This window comes from Triplophysa dalaica, chromosome 2 (assembly GCF_015846415.1).
Source record: "Triplophysa dalaica isolate WHDGS20190420 chromosome 2, ASM1584641v1, whole genome shotgun sequence".
Classification (NCBI taxonomy): Eukaryota; Metazoa; Chordata; class Actinopteri; order Cypriniformes; family Nemacheilidae; genus Triplophysa; species Triplophysa dalaica.
In genome coordinates, this window is record NC_079543.1 from 22,781,247 (window position 1) to 22,802,868 (window position 21,622).

The 21,622-nt window shown below is 39.4% G+C and overlaps 3 protein-coding genes across 3 annotated transcripts; 1 reads left to right on the forward strand and 2 right to left on the reverse strand.

Annotated features, from left to right (window-relative positions):
* Window positions 1-2,796: 2,796 nt before the first annotated feature.
* LOC130407234 (D(1) dopamine receptor) lies at window positions 2,797-4,014 on the reverse strand. Its single transcript, XM_056729989.1, has one exon. The coding sequence runs from the start codon at window positions 4,012-4,014 to the stop codon at window positions 2,797-2,799; it is 1,218 nt and encodes a 405-aa protein (XP_056585967.1).
* A 924-nt stretch (window positions 4,015-4,938) lies between these two features.
* crmp1 (collapsin response mediator protein 1) lies at window positions 4,939-12,610 on the reverse strand. Its single transcript, XM_056736463.1, has 14 exons — window positions 11,932-12,610; window positions 10,595-10,683; window positions 9,797-9,981; window positions 9,558-9,722; window positions 9,253-9,314; window positions 9,079-9,159; window positions 8,835-8,903; window positions 8,603-8,723; window positions 8,261-8,417; window positions 7,583-7,724; window positions 7,275-7,445; window positions 6,999-7,178; window positions 6,647-6,812; window positions 4,939-6,479 (listed from the first exon to the last, which is right to left on the reverse strand). The coding sequence occupies exons 1-14, from the start codon at window positions 12,283-12,285 to the stop codon at window positions 6,388-6,390; spliced, it is 2,034 nt and encodes a 677-aa protein (XP_056592441.1). The 5' UTR covers window positions 12,286-12,610; the 3' UTR covers window positions 4,939-6,387.
* A 671-nt stretch (window positions 12,611-13,281) lies between these two features.
* Window positions 13,282-21,616, forward strand: wfs1a (Wolfram syndrome 1a (wolframin)). Its single transcript, XM_056765999.1, has 10 exons — window positions 13,282-13,414; window positions 13,844-14,425; window positions 14,976-15,052; window positions 16,587-16,731; window positions 16,876-17,049; window positions 18,039-18,116; window positions 18,241-18,341; window positions 18,646-18,783; window positions 18,879-19,567; window positions 20,437-21,616. The coding sequence occupies exons 1-10, from the start codon at window positions 13,411-13,413 to the stop codon at window positions 21,614-21,616; spliced, it is 3,168 nt and encodes a 1,055-aa protein (XP_056621977.1). The 5' UTR covers window positions 13,282-13,410.
* Window positions 21,617-21,622: the final 6 nt, after the last annotated feature.

Genomic DNA, 21,622 nt, shown 5'->3' on the forward strand with positions numbered 1-21,622 from the left:
CACACACACACAAACATGGTGTTACATTTTAAGATGTTACATTTTAATAAAGCCTTATGTAAGGCTTTATTTCCTGAAGTAAGATCTCAGAACATTTCAACTGGTAACAATATTTCTCGACTGTGAAATAAATCTGTTAAAAATGAAATTGTCTGGCAGCTGGGTATCTGGGGCCAGAAATATTCTGTAAAATATATTTTTCCCTGTGAAATTACACTTATCCCCTGTTTCCCATGTATATTTGCCTGGTCACATAACCTATAAAAAAGTTTAAATAAATACATTTTTTGTGGTAACATGTATTTTCATAATCTACTGTGCAAATTCGATAAAAGAGAAACAGGCAAAATGTATCAGATATGATTGATCTGAATGGCAGTCTTTATTTGTGTACTTAGCATTTAAGAAACACATTCAGTATGCAGCACACTCCCACAACACACACAAATTATATCTGGCAAATTAGTAAATAATTAACCATTTCACCCTTATCTCTTCACTTTAGTCATAGAAACAAGGATAGAAACAAAATACAATTTTTACTTAAACTGCACATGACACCTGTTTCATTTAATTAAGCAATATACGATTTTTATTCTACACTAGTGAGAGAACGTGGCAGAGAAAAATTGAGTACTCCACTTCATGTCTTTCGATATTAAGCTTTTGTAAGGATTCAAGACTTGGTTAAAATAATTTCCTGAAACCTTTAAGGTGTTTTGTATACCCTAAACGTTTGTGTTCTTATGATTAAATAAATTCATACAGGCTCAGAATGACATATAGTAAATAATAATTGCATTTTTTTAAATGTATTTATTAGTGACAATTAACTATTTACATTTCAATTCCTTTTTTTATTTTTACAATATTTATCAGGCTATACACATTGTCAATGCCTGTTTTGTTTGTGTTTTCTCCCTCTGTTCTGATCTTCTATCACTTATACTGTGTGTTCAGGTTAACCAGTTACAGGAAACTCAGTGAGCTGTGTGCAGGATTGCATTACCACTTACGGAATGGTCTTTTTTCCTTATTCAACAGCTGTACACAATGAACCCAAAAAATATTTGGACACTTAAAAGTTACATCCTTTATGAATTAGATAACGTTAAAACAGTTACCCATAAGATCACAGACTAAGTCGAATAATCATGGTAGTTCATCATATTAACGTCCATTAAATTTACCTAACAAAAAGTGTGTTTAGTACATACAGTATCTATTGTATTATCATTAAAAAAACCTAACAGACATTTTTGTGGCAGACATTTTGCTTGAAACGTGCCTATGGTAGCTTTCTTTCATATAAGATTGTTTGATATTTCAATATCTCATGGGTTGCAATCCACATACCCTGTTGAAAAAAACAGCATATGCTGTTTAGGTGTGCGTGTTTTGAAGCAAGGTAGCGGGTTTGAGCTGGTTAGAGTTGATCATGTGCTGGTCATGAGCTGGTATAAAATGGTCACAGGCTAATCCTAAACTGGTCCCAATCAGCTAGCTCCTAGCTCACGGCCAGTTTAGGACCAGCACAGGACCCGCTTAAACCAGCTACCATGCTTCAAAACACCTTAATAGCATATGCTGGTTTACTCAACAAGGTACTTTTTGGAGTCACCTCAATTCATTACAATACTCAAATGAGGACTTCAGTTGTAACACCTACTGGCACATTTTCCTATTAAACTCCCATGGCACACAAATAAATTAAGAGTCCAGGTGCACATGCATGTATTGGTTTTTAACAGCTCCACAGCTCTTTTTTAGCAGTTTCAATAGAAACAAATCCCTGTAGGTTCTAAAAATTAAAGGAGGCCTCAAGAGATGTCCTTGAAGAATTAAGACATCAAGGACAGTCATAAGACGAATATTTTTAGTTGCAGGGCCCATCAATTTTAAAGACTGTCTCATTCAGCAAAAAATCTCTCGAGTCTCTCTTTGCGATTTTACACACAAATAGGTTTAAACTGGTGACGTTTGTCTATAGTCATGCTGTTATTAAACATGTTTCATTCCTTTAAAATCAACAAACATAAAAAATCCCTTGCACTTGTTTTAGGTCATTAACTAAGGGGATGCCTTCACCTGTTTTATTCATGGCTTTAAGCCATTTGAAACTTCTCATTGTGAATTAATTACACAAGATGCCATGTCGTGTATGCACTCTAGACCAATGTGTCCTTAAAAGACTCCTATGGCTCTGGAGATATTGCTGTGCACAGCTTTACAAGTCAACTCCTGCATTAGATGGCTTCAGGTGCATTACCTTCGCAATAATTTCAATACCAATGCAATAAACCATTATTTGAACGTAAATAAAAAAATCTAAACATAAGAAAAAGAATGTAAGAGAATTGACCTGATAGTTATGCACTTTCAAGAAAGTAATCTAACTTTAATTTATCATCAAATTACCTTTTTTATTTGATTTGATTGTCATACACCAATAAAGGTGCACATGTGCCGTCTCTCAAGTCCATGCCCTTTCTTGAATATCAGTCTAAATTTATAGCCCCAGTGCTCTTGCACACCTAAATGTAACATGCTTTTCCGAGTGGAGATTCCAACCAACAAATTATTTACAAGAGGGGAAGTAACCCTGTGCGCTAGTGCCTAATGGAAAACGATACATGGACTTCTCGCTCTTTGGCAACCAGTATATCCATCCACAGTACAGACCTCTTCCTGTGGTTATACTGCCTCAACCTGATCTGTGCACTTGACCTACATTGTCATCTCCAAACATGTGCAAACACAAAACGTGTAAACAAAAAAGTATATCACTAAAGTAATTTATTCTGATGTGCTTCGTATCTTATCTGGTTTAGTAAACTGATCAACCATACTCTCCATTTCAAGCAAATGGAGCTCCATCAGTGGACGGTGCATTTCGTTGGCCACCCTGTCGCCTTCCCCAGGCCCTAAATTGACAAAGCCGACCTCCACAGATGTGTTGAGAGAACTGCCTTGGTTATTACCGGAAATTGGATCCTTGCTCTGAATGTCACGAGGTGCCTTGGTGCACATGGCATGACAGCACAGAAGTCGAGCAAAAGCATCTCTAAAATCATAATTGAAAGCATAGATAATCGGGTTGAGCGACGAGTTGCACCACCCGAACCATACGAACACGTTAAAAGTTTCCTCGCTGACACAGTTTGGTTTCGGGCAGAAAGGAACCGCGCAGTTTAGGACGAAGAATGGGAACCAGCAGCACACGAACACCCCCATGATCACAGACAGAGTTTTGAAAAGTTTGGTTTCTCTTATCGCGCGATGATGATGAGGACAGGCGTGCGCGCCGGTTCTCCAGCTGAGCGCCCGATCTGCTGCGCGCTCCAGGGAAGTTATCTTCTTGATTTGAACCTGAGCAATGCGATAGATTCGCGTGTATGTCACGACCATTACAGCGACTGGGATGTAGAAACTTATGAGGGAGGATGAAACAGCGTAAGTTCTGCTCAGGCTTAAGTCGCATGTTTCTTTAATGGTCGCATTGTCGGTAAACGTCTCCAAGTCCGCGCGGTGCCAGTTAAGCTGCACGGGAACGAATGAAATGGTCACCGATACGATCCACATTACACTGACCATAACGAGAGCGACCTTACGGTTCATTTTCCTCTCGTACTGAAACGGGTTCGAAATGGCCCAGTATCTATCCACGCTTATTACGCATAGGTTGAGGATGGAGGCTGTGGAGCACATGATGTCGAAAGCCACCCAGCACTCGCAGAAAGAACCAAACGGCCAGTGTCCTATCACCTCCGTCGCGGCTTTCCACGGCATGACCAGAACAGCCACGAGAAGGTCTGACATGGCCAGAGACACGATGAAGATGTTGGTTACCTTTCCTCGCAGGTGACGAAAGCGCAAAACTGCGGCGCAAACCGTGAGATTCCCCAACAGCGTCCATAAAACCAATAGAGAAAGAGCAAAACCCAGCAAAATGCGACCCACTGGATCTCCGTGTGCGCCCCCTGAAGATGACACAGAAGTGCTGAAGTTGTACATGTCTTGAGTCGTCCCCGAAATGCCCAAGTTGTACCCAAAACGCGTTCCGTCGAGCAGTCACCGCTTATTCCCATTTACTCTGTGCGTGTTTAAGTCTTCATTAATTCCTTAGTCCTTTTAAGCTCGCTGACATGCTTTATGGCAGTCCGAATGGTCAAGTGAGTTTTCGGAGTTTTTCTCAGTTCAGGAGACGGCAACTCATTTGTGCAGAACGCCCTCTTTTGCCCATTCACTTACTGCAGCTGTTGGTACCCGAATGCTTCGTTTTCTCAACAGCCATTCGCTGTTTCTTGTCTTAGGCTAAAACAGATTCAATATAAATTGAATTAAATTTGAAATTGAATTGTTTAAAAAAGGAATAAATTAAACATTGTTACTCAACAGGCTTACATACATTTAATCTGTTACTGACTGTACTGCAGGTTTTAATACAAAATTTAAGGGATAACCATAATCAGACAGATTTTGCCCCCTATTGACTACCATAGTAGAAAAAATACAATGTTAGTTAAAAGTGCACGAGAGCTGTTTGCTGTCCTACATTCTTCAAAATGTCTTCCTATGTGTTCAACAGAACAAGAAAATGATCATGTAATTTTTCCTGCAATATAGTTAATGGGGGGCCAAATCTGTTTGGTGATAAGCATTCCCTCCAAATGTCTTTCTCTGTCTTCACCAGAACAAATAAATGTATACAGATTTGGAACAACTCAAAGGTAAGTATACGATGGCAGAATTTTCATTTTTGGGTGAAGGATCCCTTTATGACCATCATATTTTAGCCTATTTGGATGACTCCTATTCTTTATATGTCCATCTCCGATTCAGTTTGCTAATATGTTTAATTGAATAAGAACAGTATACTGTCGTTTCATTTTAAAGAATGCACTATCTGCAAAGTAAAACACACAACAGAAGCTTCCACATCATCTAATAGACTTTATTTCACCATAGCAAACTGAATTTCATTACCAACAGCCAATGAGTGCATTGGTGGATATCATATACAGAAATGGCATTGATAATATAACAATATAAATACCAAAGGCAATACTTAACCACAAGAGGGCAGGTAAAGGAACACAGCAGGCTTGAAAATGGCCTCGTCTCGGTCACATCAGGATCTTTAACAATTGAATCAATGGAAGGTTCATATTATTTTGCTTACACAGTGACTAGGCAAATCAGAGAAAAAATAAAGGCATACGCAGTAAAACAAAATAATGTTTAAATTAAATTGTCTGTCACTTGCTGTTTTATATGACGATGCAAAAAAATAAAATGTTTGTAATTGCATATCGTAGTGTTTTTTTCTCTAAATTTTGCATTTGAACTGAGGTGAAGTCAATAAAGGCAGTCCCAGTACTCCTATAGCCTAAAGTAGGCTCGCTACAAATAACTCTCTAGCACCATTTAGTTTTCACATAGAGGTGAACGTTTTCCCAGCTATAAACATATTGGACCAGCTCTAACCTCATGTTCTGAGTCTAGATCTGTTATTGCAAATAAGCAAAATCTACACAGCTAGGACGAGCTCGGAGGACTGAACCAAATACATGCATGCAACTATTTTTCTAAAAGCTAATCATTTCAAACGTTATCAAATAAACTGTGATATAACACATACTTTTCTCCTTTCTCTTGTAAAATATTAAAATTGAAATGAAAAATAAACTATAAAGAGTAAGAATCAACAGCTGAGTCAGATACCAACATCTAAAAGTTAAATCATGCAATCCATCACCATTCTTTACCACAAAACAACTTATTTAAAACAATTCAGTGCACATAGAACAGAAGAGGAAAAGTGCTTGCAATGGCAGCTCATAAATCAGTTTAAAAGTGTACTTAAAACCTAGAACTGATCTCAGACCAGCACTTTCCCTTATTGTCACTAAAACCAGTTAAAAGTTTTGCCACTTGCCCAGTAGGAGGAGCACCATTTTGTAAGATATCCAGCGGCAGAAAACGAATGCTTTGCTTTACATGGGCTTTGCATTAGGACAATGTTAACACTATATCACAAACACTGGGGTCACAACAATTTTAGTTACTAATCCAAAAATAGGATTGGTTATTACAACACGGTTTAGAATGCTACTTGAGTTGTCGTGGGTATAGAGTATTTTAGTGATTGTCTAGCTATATTTAATCTGTGTTTGTCTTTATCAGTGATGCTATTGTATATAGTGCACACAATAATATGCACTGTGGATGGGACATTTACTACACAGATAAGTTAAAGTGAGCATCACAGTAAGGACATGCATGAGTAAAAACTTCTAATCATGGTGAACCTGTATAAGGAGAATACTGATGATTTGTTAACAGATCCATTTACACACACAGACACACACAGGAATGAGTGAAGATTCATCCAAGGTTGGTGATATTGGAACGACCACCCGGGGGTGCTACAATGCGGTGGCCAGATCGTCGAGGAACACTGTCATCAATTTGAGCCCCTGAATATTTTAAAACAACAAATAACAAAATATAATGTAACACGCTAAAACATAACTATTTTCTGAAATGTACTAAGAAGTCCCCCTGTGTAGAAATGTTATGCTTAAGGATGACATTTTAATGATAGAATAATCGAATCCAGGGGGACTCAGCCTACCCATCTTACCTGATAGGCTGAAGTTAGACTGATGCAAGTTTCTGATTGGTGGAGGTTGGTGCGAAGTGGGCGAGGTCTTTGCAGAGGGTGCTGGGGTTATATATTTGGGTGTCGCTGGGACATCGTACACTGGACCATCATATATCCCACGAGACACTCCCTGCTTGTTCATGGCCTGCCAAACACCAGTTTACGCCAGGTTATGTTTGGTTTAAAACACAAGACGCAGAACTCAACATGAAAGAGCCAAAACTTTGCTAAAATCTTTATTTTTAAAGAGACTATTTAAGAGACCAGTCAAAAGATGTTGTGAAATGTATACGTAAATGTACTGCTTTCTACACACCAACCTATTTCATACCTTGTCACGGATTTTAATGCGCTGGTAGGCATAGTCAGGGAAGGGTTTTCGGGAGATGTAGCGCCCAGTCCCCTGCGCAACCTGAAGTTTTCCATCCTCAAACACAATCCTGCCCTGACTAACCACATACACCGGACTACCACGACACTCCATTCCTTCAAAAATATTATACTCCAGAGCCTAGAAAGAATAGAATCCAGACAGAAACAATCAGGAGCTTAAACAAACGAAATACAAAGAGAATTATATTTATGTGTGCCAAACATAATGTCTTACCGACAGATGCGCTTTTGCTGTGATGGTCTTATTCTTGTCCGGGTCCCAGATAACGAGGTCAGCATCCGAACCCACCGCTATCCGACCCTTACGAGGGTACAGGTTGAAGATTTTGGCAGCATTGGTGCTTGTTACTGCAACAAACTGGTTTTCATCCATCTTCCCCATGGCCTGTTAAGGGTAGATTGAGTGACTACTCATGGTTCTTGAATGCAAGTAGTACCTTTAGAATATATATACTGTATATATATATACAGTATATATATATATATATATATATATATGATTGTGTGTACACATACACTTACCACAGCCTTTTCCCACACAAATCCCATTCTCTCCTGCACTCCATTAGTTCCCTCGGGTATAAGGGTAAAGTTGTCTTTTCCTATGGCCTTTTGAGAAGTACTGTAAGCACAGTGTCCACTACCCACCACCTGGAGGTCCCCACTGTAAAATATAGACAAAACAAATATTTTAAACAATTATGCTGTGCAATACACATATTCCAACACAAAACATTGCTATTACCTATTTACATAAAATGTTTAATAAATAAAAAAGCTCTCATCTATTAAACTCTGTGTTAAAAATAAATCTCTCCAGTCTTCTCAACTATGTGTGTGTTTTTCTGTGTTAATGAGAGTGTATATGTGTGTATGTTTGGCTGCCTCCAAGAGTTCAGGTCAACGTAGTGACATCTCTCCCCTATAGCAGCCCAGCTGCACGTCTACAAGTTGCGTGTGTGCTGGAGGGGGGTGAGTGAGCTCTGTAACCATGGCAACAGAGGATGAAAGCAAGTTCTATATTTAGAAACTGGGCCAGTGAAAGGTGTGTCTGCTGTTTATGCATAGCACAACAGAGCATAAGTTACGGATAGAGAAGATAAAAAATTGCATTTCTGACATCTAGAATTTCGCGTTTGAAACATCACATTCTAAACTCTTCACTTTAAGCTCTCAAAATCAAGCCAAAAAGTGTCTTACCAGGCTAGCAGAGAGTGAAGATGATCGGGTGTAGTCGGGTCCGGGCTGAGGGGTGGAGAGGTCACATAAGCTGCTGCTTTTGCCCAGTTTTTGCTCCAATAATGTGACCCGTCTGTTGCCAAGCTGGCTGTTATTGGCTCACCGAATACAACAGAACCTAAAGCAAATGTAGAAATCCAAACAAAAAAAATTGTATCAACGTTTGATCAAAAGAGCAAGTTGTGCTACTTAACAAGTTGTGCTACTTAACAAGCATCTTGATAAGGCTCTTCATCAGGATTGACATCAAATTGAGTTAATTTGAATGTAAACATGGCATGGTAGAGGATTAAATGTGATCACCTTTTTTCCGCGCTTGGGACACAGTATCAGCTGCGCTTTTACTCATCACTTTGGTGATGTAGACAGGGCAATTGACTCGGTTGCCAAGGGTGATGGCGCGGAAAACAGCCTCCGCCTCCAGCTAAGAAACAAACAACCAATCACATCAGTTAATCACAATTAACTCACCAGTCTCAATTTGACCAAAAAACTGTTTAATCCAAACGCTTCTTCAATAAATTAATCGATCCACCTCCTCAGGGCGGCTCAGCGGGTGTCCCTCTGGACCAGTGATGCCCATTCCCAGAATTTTGTTTTGTTCCTGAAACACAAATGTACACATGAAAACTGTTCTTGCTTGTTAAATAATTAAAAATGAACATTCAGCCTTTTTGCAACATATCAAGTCCTCAAGAGACCCTAGGATCACAGTTTTTCCACATTATCAAAAGCGATGACTTGATCATGTGTTGGTACACACTTTCATTGGTGCCTACCTGTGATATGAGGTCTCCATTCTCTGCATGTACCAGTGCTACTGCACCCAAATCCTTAAGGAATGAGAAAGCTTCATACAGCTGAGAAGAAAAAAGTGAGAGATAATCTAAGCTGTTTAATTAAATAGTTAAAATGTATAGAATGTGTATCTGCAATAGTCAGCATTAACTAACCTGTGTGTCAGTCATTTGAAATAAGTCTTTATAAGCCATGTAGACTTGGAAGGAGTTAATTCCTGTCAAAAAAATATTAAAATAATAAAGGGCCAAGTCAAGTTCTAACAACTGGTTCTGGAACAAAACTATCGAAAAGTTAGATATTTGACAGCACACATATGTAATGTAATCAAACATCATGCAAACACGGGCGTCGTTTGTCTGACATATAAACTAACAATTATAAAACCTATTGTAAGATTGCTTCCTGTGAAGACCTTCAGGATCCATCACACTGACATGTAAATAACGTATGTGTTCACCTTTGTCCTGTACCAGCTGTTCCAGTTCCTCCTTTACACCCTCATGCCACTGTGAAATATCCACATGAAGCGAATAATCACAGCAAGACTTCTTGTCGGCCGCTTCCTGCCACTTCTCGAATGCCTCCAACAGACTTTCACCTGGCTCTGGACTCACATGGTCAACTGAAACACAAGACGTGACCAATCATTTAAAATAGGTTCATATACCGTTAATTTAACAGTTCATCCAAACTCACAAATCATGGTGGTGCCTCCTGCCAGAGCAGCTTTGGTACCCTGGAAGAAGTCATCTATTGGTGGGGTGCCCAGGTAAGCCTTATGCAAGCAGGTATTCACATCAATGCCCCCGGGTATTACCATACACCCATTAGCCTCGATCACCTTCACACCACCAGGTACAATCAGGTTCTCCCCAACCTGTCTGGAGGAGAGGTGGAAAGATCGATAAAGAGTGGTGGGAGGATGAAGAGAAACAGAACAATACACTACACCATACAATCACATGACAATAATGGCATAATGCTGATTAGGACAAACATTTTTTAATAACCCTGTCTATTAAAATAGTTGGCCCTTACAATTGAAGTAAATAGGGCCAGTCTAAACATGCAAAAACACATAAAGTGTAAAAGGAATAGTCACATAATTTAAATGTACATGTGCTGACATGATTTTTTTCAACTAACTGTGTTAAGAGTGCAATGTTTATGTCTGTAACTTTAAAACAGTGTTATTTTACCACGATGCACTGAACACGTAGAATTCAAATTAAAAGTGCCTTAACTGTGATTTTTAAAAAGACCCTCTTTGCTCAATTTTTTATTTTCTGTGATAACTAACCAATGTGCCACATATACAGTAGCCAACTAACAATTACGTTTCAAAATTTGCCCTGTGTACTTTGCATAGAAATTTTTATTTCTACTATGGAAAGTCAATGGGGCAAATTTTGAAGTGAAATACCCCTTTAATGATTGAGCTCACTAAGAATGTTTATGAATCTGTTTTATAAATTTAAAGCGTGCATGTCTTACTTTATAAGTCCATCCTCAACATAGACATCAGCATAGAGCGACTGATCATCATTAACCACCCTGCCACCTTTAATAAGTAGCCGCTCACTCTGAGGAAAGAAAGAAAGAAACAAGCAAAAAATATATATATAATAATAAGATAAATATTTTTGATGTTAGAATTACACAGTTTTAGCATCACACTCTGTGGTTCTCCAACCCAAGAAGAGCAAAGTCTATAATGTGGAGAGATGTTAGGTTGCCATGGTAACCTTGCATCATCCAGCTGTCAGGGAGGCACATACCAATGTAATTTTTGTGCATCTTCGTTTTCGAAGCTGAAGTATATTAATCTGACCCTAATACTGTATAATAGACACAATTCCTAGACAGCAACCAGATTACTGACACAGATTGCTTCCGTTCAGGATTAGAATCACTTGTAATCCATTGGTTATACCGAAAGGCAAAACTGCAACACACAGAACGGATTTCTCTATTTATTTTGTACATTGGAATAGAACACATAAAATATAGATCTCTGTTCTTGGCGGTCAAGCCTATTGCGTGAAAATGTCATTGGCAAACGGTCTCAACCTCGATGAAATTTTAGAGCATCTAAACAACCAATTTCTCCTAATGCATGGCAGGGATGTGCGCCTGGCTTTCACGTATTGTATCTGGAGCATTTATGGTCACATTCCCGTTGTCTGATTTCAGTGCTATTGTAAGCGGGTTTGGTCTGCTCGCTTCGCTAAGAATATAATCCCTACTCGTTTCCCCATGCGGAGAACAGCTCTCCTACCGTCAAATGAGGGATGTTCTTCTTTCCTTGATAGCCCGTCCCAGACATTTCTCTTTAGCAAGCCAGGTATCAATCACAGATTTGATTGGAAAAAGCACAATGACCCGCTTATTTCGTGCCTCCAACCAATTTAACGAACTAGCGCTCTTAGTGCAGGATGAGCGAGCGCGTCTCCGGCTGTGCGTTTCTGTGTAGCCTATGTGTGTGTACGCAAATGTGTGTTGTATGTTCGCCTATGTGGGGACGTGTTTTGTGGAGCGCCCCCCTCACGTGAAACAAAGAGAGATTGAGAGTTAGAATTCTCGACGTCAACAGTGATTTCGTTGGCCATCGTCCAAGACTTTGGTATGTTGAAATCCATTCAAAAAGTGATTTTTAAAATAACGAGGCATTCAAATTCGATTTAAATCTATGTCAAGACTCCCTGCGCGTATGGATAACATAACACAAACAAATTATGCATTATAAATAAAAAAAGATAAACTGTAATAAAAATACAAGTAATGCAACGAAACTTATTTATAACATAAATACATCATAATTAATTTCACACCTTCCCGTTGTTTTCCCCGTGATGCAATTCACTCCCCGTCTGGTCAGTGACTTCGACACCCGAACGCCCGTCGTCCGTCTCGCCCGGGGAGTTGATGACAGAACCCCCGCGGAGACCATATGCTTCAAAATCCCCATCCACAACGCGCTCCCTGCTGCAGCTCCGCGGCGTCCTGCTTCCTTTCCTTCCCACGGCGTACTGATCAAAATCTATAGTTTTGCTATCAAATGCTCCCTCAACGGAGCTAAACATCCCATGATGCTTGTGTCGCTGGTTGGCTCCTGTCGATATGGGCTTTGCCAGGTACACAGGGAGCTCATCCTCCCGGTTCCACTGTCGCCTGTAGTCCGACATCACATACAAGAGATGATTTATGATGCAATGATAATGCGTGTTGAAAACCAGGTCAGATGTCGATAGCTGCGCAGAGCAGGTCACATGAGCACGCAGACTGAGCGCCTCTGAAGATGCGCACTACGCCGTAATCTACTTTTTAGACAGAGTGGAAGTGATATTATGATGCGCAATAAAATAAGCTAGTCCGTATAGTACACAGGCCTAGTTATCCGAGTAATAATGCATTCTCAACTACATATGGCATGCACAAAAATACTTTTCAAAAAAGATTAGGCTATAGAATCAGTTCGTCGGGTTGCAGAGCAATTCAGTTGGGCATCCTCCAAAAAGTGAGCGCAAGATGCGCAGAAGCGCTGCAGTGAATGGCCACACAACTACTGGCACGCATCTAAAATTTAGTGGGCTGTTCACATGCATCCAGGAAATAAACATATACATCTGTTTTCTTTTAAGACAATATTAGGCTACACTTGATTGAACGTAATGTTGCAGCACTGCAGAACACAAACATTGAAAGCAAACGTCTGACAAAGACACACATGTACAGAACAAACATAAAGAATACAATTGCTAAAATGTTGTTTTAACTAACGTGTTACTGTCATAAAGCATCACACATAAACTGTGCGAACAATGAAGCTGTTATACTGTAAGCTTCATTGACATCTAGCGGCTGAGCGTGAGGTCAACCGAGGTTTCCTCGCATGATTTTTATTCTTATCTCATGATTTAATAACCTCAACATGAAATGACTGCACCTTTTTGCTTTTGATAGATATACATTCTCATCTTGCGACACAACTTTGTCATCTTAAATTGCCTACCAAATAATCTATAACGTGTTTCTTTCTGTCGTGAATCTTAAAAAAGCGCGATGACAAGCACCGGAGCAATGCAATGCGGCTGCTCGATTCGTACCCAATCAGATAACAGGTATTTCTGACTGGCATTCAAACTATCCAATTAAATCTTGTTCCCTGGAAGGGCTGGTTTTAACAACCGTGGTTCTTTGGGCTCTCGTTTCACAGAGTGGTTATGAGTGCACGGAACGAAAACGTTTTAAAATAATTTATTTTTATTGTGTCACGCCATATGTCCAATGTTTGAAGATCGTCTACCTAAATGAGTAAGTTGTTTTTGTTTTGATTTCTTGCATTGGGATTTGTAAAACAACTTGTTGTGTGTTAGAACACACATATATTTCATATATTTAAATGGAAAAAATAATAATTTTGAGATTTGTATTGAATTACATTTATTTTAACTAAAATTATTATTTTTATTAAATACACGGTTTACATCAAATGGCCTACATGTTATAAAGTTAATGCTTAGGACAGGCAAAGAATTTTTTTATTAACCTTTTTAAAAGCTATGTTGTTTGTAACATTTACACATTTAGCAGACGCTTTTATCCAAAGCGACTTACATTGCATTTTCCTATACATTTGTTTCTAAATATGTGCAATCCCCTGGGATCGAATCCACGGCCATACGCTGTTAATGCAATGCTCTAACCACTGAACTACAGGAAAGTTAATGTTATTCTCTATAGGTGAGATGGATGTAAGTGGCAATCCGCCATCACCCCAAGAGACTCTCAGGGAAAAAAATGGAACCCCAAGACATCCCAACCCACCTGTTCCCTCCACCAAATCCATTCCAGACACTGAGCTCCCCGGGTCTGGTGGTTCTCCTGTCTCCAGATCTGGCAGCCCAAACCGGTTGCCTAAATCCCCATCCTCTTTGACTCAAGATACTAAATCCAATGTTAAAATATCTTATGTTCCCTCTAAACTAACGCAAGAGAACCCCAAAGCACCTACATTTACCCCTGCAGCACATTTTTCTAAAACTACTCCAACTACGATGGAATCATCTCCAAAATTAACAACATCACAAACAGGGTATACTTCTATACCGGTTTCCCAACCAACAAAATTATCTTCAAATGACACATCAACACCAAACATCACTGTTTCCCCGGATCCTGACCCATCTACAGTTCTCACCGCGGCACCTGTGGCGGGGTCTGGTAAACTCCACCAGCAACGAAGCTTTTTGGCTGCGGCCAAGCGGGTGATTATGCAGGAGAAGATAAAAAAAGCAGAGCAGCAGGCCAAAGATGAAGAGTTTGGTGAGTTTTGATACCTTTGAAACTGCACTTTTCAGTATTGTATTTATTGTATTGTTAAGTATCCATTTTTGTCATTTCACTACTTTGGAAAACAATGGTTGATTTGGAACTTTTTATACCAAAATGGTTAACTGCAATCTAATCTTGGACTTGGTTCCTTACATGTAAACAGTAACAGATTGTTGATATGAAAACAAAAACATGTAGACATACAGTAGGTGCTACAATGATACAAAAAGTAGCTCATGTCGGTCATAGCTGTGCATTACAATAAATAAATCATAGCTATTACTAGTGCTTTCTTGGTGTAAATTATTCTGAAGGTCTATGTAACAGAGATTTCAACAGAGATCTCTAAAAACAGCATGTCAACTTATCTCATTTTATTCAATGCAATTTAGAAATTTGACTCGATCGGGGCCATAAAACAAAATGAATTGTGAAACGGCCCAGTAGGCGAGAAAATGTAACATTCAGCAAAGAACCATCGCAAACAAATTGCAGCGGGTGATACTGACCGTTACATTGTTATTTCCATTTTTCGACTTAGATGATACTTATGAAGATCTGCCCTTTGAAGTGTTACTGGAGAAAGCAGAGGCTGGAGACCCTAAAGCGCAGAGTTTAGTGAGTTCCTCAAAACATATTTGAAATCTGACGCACATTATTTATAGAATGAAAATGAAGAAATTCTCTACCAGAAGCATTGATATGTTGTTTACGTAAGCATATAAAAATATGATAAATGACATGATAGACTACGTCTATTATTTTGATAGATAAGACTGTACAATCGTAAATGACCCTCGTTGTTAGGTAACAAGACTGAAATTCCAAAATATTTTCTAACTCTTTCCAAGAAGTTGACAGAATGTTTCTTTTGGCCTGGTGGTGGGTGCGTATCTATTTTCAGCTTTCTGGAAGATGATCCCTCTCTCAATATAACTCAACTGCCCCACATGTAGACATTCTCATACATATACTGACATAGTCAGAGCATTGCTTGTGTCTGTAGATATACAAACCCAGCTGACACGCGTAAGCGTACACATACAGTACATAGAAAGATGAGACCTCACAATTATTCATACAACGCAACTTCCTCTTTCCTTTAAAAGAAAATCCACACCCAGAGCTTCTGCTTTAATGGATTATTAGGGTCAAACACGGAAGGAATATATCATATATGCATAACAATCATTATATATTGTAGTCCACTGTCTATTATGGATGTACTTTGCATTAATCTCAGATGTTGGTAAAGGCACACTTAAAAACCATTCACTGTGGTTTGGAAATTAGAGTTCAGTGTTGGGAATGGCTAAGATTAGATGTGGTTATATGACACCCTGTTTGGGCACTATACAGTGCCGGCAGTTTGGAAATGTAGTAAAAACAAAGTAGAAGTATGATTGGCTGGCCTTATAATAAGATATTGATGCGATAGTTTTCCAAAAAATAAAAAAATTAATCATGTATTTCATTATGTTAATCAGAATCTATATTGTATATATGACATTCTTCTCTTAAACAAAAAAGAAGCTATTTTGAGAAATGTCTTAGTGGTTTTGTGTTCTGTGTTTATACAATGGCAGTCAATTAGGACAAATTGTGTACTTAAAGGGATAGTTCACCCATAGTAAAAAAATTGTCATAATGTATTTACCATTTTAAGCCTGTATGACTTTAGTTTTCTGCAGAATACCAAAGAAGATATTCTGAAAAATGGCGGTGCCCATTTATATACATTTGTTTTGTGCCAAAAGAAGTGAATGGGTACCGCCATTTTTGGTTACCAATATTCTTCAACTGTTCTGCAGAAGAAAAGGCAAACACACTCTAAAAAATAAAGGTGATTAAAAGGTTCTTCACAGCGATCCCATTGAAGACAGTGTTTGGTTCCACAAAGAACCATTCAGTCAAAGGTTCTTTAAAGAACCGTTTTTATAATCAGAAGAACCTTTTTGCCACAAAAAACTTTTGTGAAACAGAAAGGTTCTTCAGATGTTTAAATTTCTTTATGGTGCAGATATAAGTAAATGATAAGTGAGTAAATTTCATTTATGGGTTAACTATAAATTTAGTGTGGGTTTTAATTTGGTGTTTCAGTGAACACACTCTCATTAAAAAAACATTTTAATGGATGTTGTGTTTGTTCTAGCTAGGAAAATATTACCTTAAACTGGCAGAAGAAAAAGACCCAGAGACAAATAATTGTACAGCTGTTCAATGGCTTGTCAAGTCTGCTAAACAAGGTCGAAGGGTTGCAGCCACACTACTACAGAAGTGCTGGATGCAGCAGAAGGGTGAGGAGAAGATGCATGACAAAATAAAAGAGCCCATGAATTTAATTGTAGCTTATACAAATGTAATTTGCTTGATCTTGGTTGTAATGCTTAATTTAATGATTGTTTGGCGATAATTTGAATTGTTCTGTTTTTTAATGGCAGGCATTACAGAGGAGAATGCACAGGAGGTGAGACGTCTTTCATCTGAGAGTAAGCTTGAACAGGCAGTGAGGCGGGCAGCTATAATGATGTACTGGAAACTTAATCCTGACAGGAAGAAGAAAGTAGCCATGTCTGAGATGCTGGAAAACGTCAGACAGGTCAATGCTATGCCAGGTAATTGGCAGATACTTTTCATTCATCAAATATTTCTGTTTTATTTAAAAAAAAAAAATATTGGGAAAACCAACGTTTTCTTTTTATGAATCTACATATAAAAATCGAAATTGTACAAGATAAGGATTCTTTAAAGTTAAAGATGAGGTAACGCACGCAGTTTCTGCCAATCTCATATTAATCTTGAGTACCTATACGTAATGCTGCTTTAGGCATTACGGTAGGACATGAGCACACAATACATCATTGCCTTATCCCTTCATGTTGTTTACATTATGCACGTATGCACCGATGGGAAACAAAGCACAGAAATAAGACTTAGTTTGACTTACCGCCGTTCATGTCCGGCATCTTTTAGCGCTGGGACTGCGCCATCTATCCATTTTTTAAACAATCACCAAATCCAGCGTTATGTCCACTGTTATATGAGATTCATCAATGAAATGGAGTGAGCAAAGAAACACAGCTAAACTTCTGTCAGCCGAGTGAAGCGGCATTGATGGGCTTGCTCTTTCTCTTGCTGGCTGGTTGACGCGTGGGCGTGCTCTTTCTCTCACACTCGCGCGTGGGTGTGTACTTTCGCTCACTGGATGAAGCTTGGGCATGCTGTTCCGGAAGAATTGTCCAATAAAGGACTAAGAACCCTTGTTACGAAACGGGAATCCATGTTCGAAAAAAACTTCACTGGCGGAGTGAATCGTGCACCGAAATACTACAGCAAACGTTCAACTAGTTTTTTGACAAATTGACCGTGTTAAGCTTCAGAAGCCAGCACGTTTAAAAGTCTAAAGAAGTCAGAATGCATGAAATTGCATGTTACCTCTACTTTAACAATAGCAGAGGCCAATCGGATGTCGGTAAAGACAGGGATAAATGTAATGTCACTATAATAGAAACCAATTAAATGCCCAGTTGTTGTGGTCAAAGCTGGTTAAAAATCTCAGTGGTAACTCTCCAATTATCTTAAATCATTAATACTTTTTTATCAGGTGAGGCTGCTGTGTGTGGTGCAGTATCAAGTGTACAAACTCAGAGGAAAATCCTGGAGACCATGGTGTCTAATGAAGGTAAGTGCATATCTAATACAATACATAGGATTTCCATTAGATTTTTAAAGGTTAAAAATAGAAACTAGACATTAAATGTCCACCTCAATATCTGATAGGAAAGCCTGTTCTTTTCCTTTTACAGCTGGCTCCAAGTATGTGGATCTGGACGATTTTGTGGAGATGACCAAAAAGTTCACAGAAAGCATACAGAAAAGTCCCGCTGATGCTGCTACCTTTGAGAAGGTGAGGTGCTATAAAACAAGACCAGGGTCTGTTCAGAGACTCAATTGTATTTTGCTATTTTAAAGGGATCATTCACCCCTAAATATACTCTCAATCATGTCATTCCAAACTTATTTAGCTTTCTTCTACAAAACACAAAGATATTCAGAAAAATGCTGGTAACCAAACAACATAGGCCCATTTACTTCCATTGTATGCACACAACACCACAGACATTTCTCAAATCTTCACAAACAGGTTTTGAACGACATGAACTCATGAACTCATGAACGACAGGTCTTAACTCATAATGGATGACTTTTAGGGAAAAAATGAACTAGCCCCTGCTGTTCATAAGCGACATCGAAAGGCCAGTTGGGGATTGGGGAGCAGCGGCATGATACTTGCAACCAGACGCAGTGGTGCAATGAAGAGAGCTCTGGACATCAAAGCTCACTTCTTGGTACAAACCTAAAAAAAATTGATTATAGATAGATTTGACTTTGAAAAAACTACATTTGAGCTACCTGTTTGAATCATACTTTCTTTCCTCTGCAGGGTTTACAGTATCCACTCCACTTCTTTATTGAGATGAAAGAGCATTTAGTCGATTGGGCATCTCGTGCTGGGGTCCAGTGGCTTAGCACCATTATCCCAACCCAACACGTCAACGCCCTCATCTTCTTCTTCATCATCTCCAATCTAACCATTGATCTGTTTGCCTTCGCCATCCCACTCCTCATCTTCTACCTTTCCTTTATCTCCATGGCCATCTGCACGCTAAGAATCTTTCAAAGCAGCAAAGGCTGGGAGAACTTCCGTGCCTTCACCGCACTCCTCACAAGCTTTGAACCCAGCCTGGATGTGGAGCAAGCGGAGACCAACTTTGGCTGGAACAACCTGGAACAGTATCTTTATTTCATGATATCAGTTTTCTTTGTGATCTTCACTTTCCCTGTAGCAGATAAAGGTTGGATTCCGTGCTCAGAGCTCTCCACGGTGGCCATCTTCTTTACTGTGCTGAGTTACATGAGCCTGAGCCCATCTGCTGCGGCATATGCACGGAGAGCATTGTTCATTGAGGTGGCGTCATCTCTATGCATCCTAACCAGCAGGTTGCCTAAAGAGATGGTAATAGCCAGGATGCTGGGGCGTACGTTTACAACCTTTTCTCTGGGAGAATCTGTTGTGCTGGAGCTCAGTGTACCCTGTGTGCTCTACATCTACCTGATGTACCTGTTCTTCAGGTGAGGGAACCAGTTTCACCTAAAAGCAAATATCATGTCATAAAAACATGATATATGGTTCTTTCTTCTGTGGGACACAAATTAGCTGTTTTGAGAGATGTTTTAGTAGTTTTGTGTCCATACAATAGAAGTTAATGGGGGCCAGTGTTGTATGGTTACAAAAGTTCTTCAAAATATCTTCTTTTGTGTTTGGCAGAAGAGAAGAAGTCATACAGGTTTGAAATTACATGAGGATGAGTAAACGATTAAAGAATTAAACATTTTTTGGGTGAACTATCAAGCTGCATTTGAATCTCGACATTAGGGGTGTCACAATATACAGTACATGTATTAACAATTATAGTGATAGTGGGGTGTATATTCAAAACCATGATTATGGATATTGTGTTAATTCTACACGTGTAATAATTTAGTAAAGAATTCATCACCCATTTAGTTTACCCTTAAGAGCCACAATAGTTTTACGCTTTAAACTTAATTTCCCATTTTAGTATTTTAATCTTTATGAAATGTTGCTTTAAAACAATGCCACATTGTAAAAAGTAATATATGAATAAACTTAAATTCAACAAAATTTGACCTTTTATTTAAACATTTCTATAGATATAGCAATAATAATACCTTAAATTCTTTTGGCCACAATAACCTTGAAGTGATGTAATGCAATGTGTATAGACGATTTAATGTTAAAAACGCTGTATTTTCCACAAACCGTGCATGTTTGTATCTCCTCTTTGCCCCGCCTCTCTGAAACACGCAGATTTTTTTTACAAAGCTCATTGCTCTGATAAGCTACAAAGAAGACATTTGCTGTTTAGTTATATGCAATTTGATCTTAACCATACCTAACTCTTCCTCTTTTGTCATAGTATGGCACGCATGAGAGGATTCAAAGGAACGTACTGTTTTCTGGTGCCATACCTGGTCTGCTTTGTATGGTGCGAGTTTTCAGTGATTCTGCTCCAGAACTCCACCACCATCGGTCTTATCCGTACCTGTGTGGCCTACTTCCTGCTCCTGTTCGCCTTGCCCGTCCTGTCTTTGGGTCTGTTAGCAATGCTTTTGATTCAATTGGTTAAATGGTTTTTGGAACTGGAGTTAACCAAAATGCTGGTTACCCTGGCAGTGTGCGCTGTGCCTGTAACCCTACGACTCTGGACCCGATTCAGCCTTTCCATTCTCAATGTCTTTCGCTCCATCACCCACAGAGGCCCCGTGAAACTGATTCTCTTGTGCATCTCTACTGTTATTTTACTCAGCGGGGTCTATATCTACAATGCCGAAGGTCTGAAGGTCTACAACTCCACACTCACCTGGGAGCAGTATGGTACGCTATGCGGCCCCCATGCCTGGCAGGATCATGGCATGGCCCAAACTCAGCTCCTCTGCGGCCATCTAGAAGGTCACCGGGTCACGTGGAGAGGAATATTTCGCCGCGTGCGTGTGGCCGAGACAGAAAACGGAGCTCAGTCAGTTATAAACATGCTACCTGTGTTCATGGGAGACTGGTTGAGGTGTCTCTATGGTGAGGTTTACCCAAAGTGCGAACCACGGAACAGTACGTCTCAGGTTGTGAATATAACGGAAGGCGTCTTGTCTCCTGTGAACTCCACCTTCTTGTTCCTCCAGCAGGAAGAAGGGGAGCTATGTAGAATAAAAACCTTTGCTAAACATCAGTGTCATGTAAAACGCTTTGACAGTTACCGGTTTGAAATTACCGTAGGCATGCTGGTGGAAGGGGTCACAGAACTCGACGATCCAGCAGGCGACATCATCCTCATGGCAAGCCATGAGTTTAAGCAGGTGCTCCTGAATCTCGACCCAGGCAGTTTGGTGGAATTCGGCACAAAGCTTGAGGGGAAGTTAGGTGCCAAGCTACCTGCATTTGAACTGAAAACTATAAACTGTCTAGACTGCAGCTCGTCACTGGTGCCTGAAGGACGACAGGTCAAGATTGAGCGCAACTGGAGAAAGACAATGCTTAAAGCCATCAAATTTGCATTTGACTTTTTCTTTGCACCGTTCCTCTATGCTAAGATCAATGTGTGAAGGAGA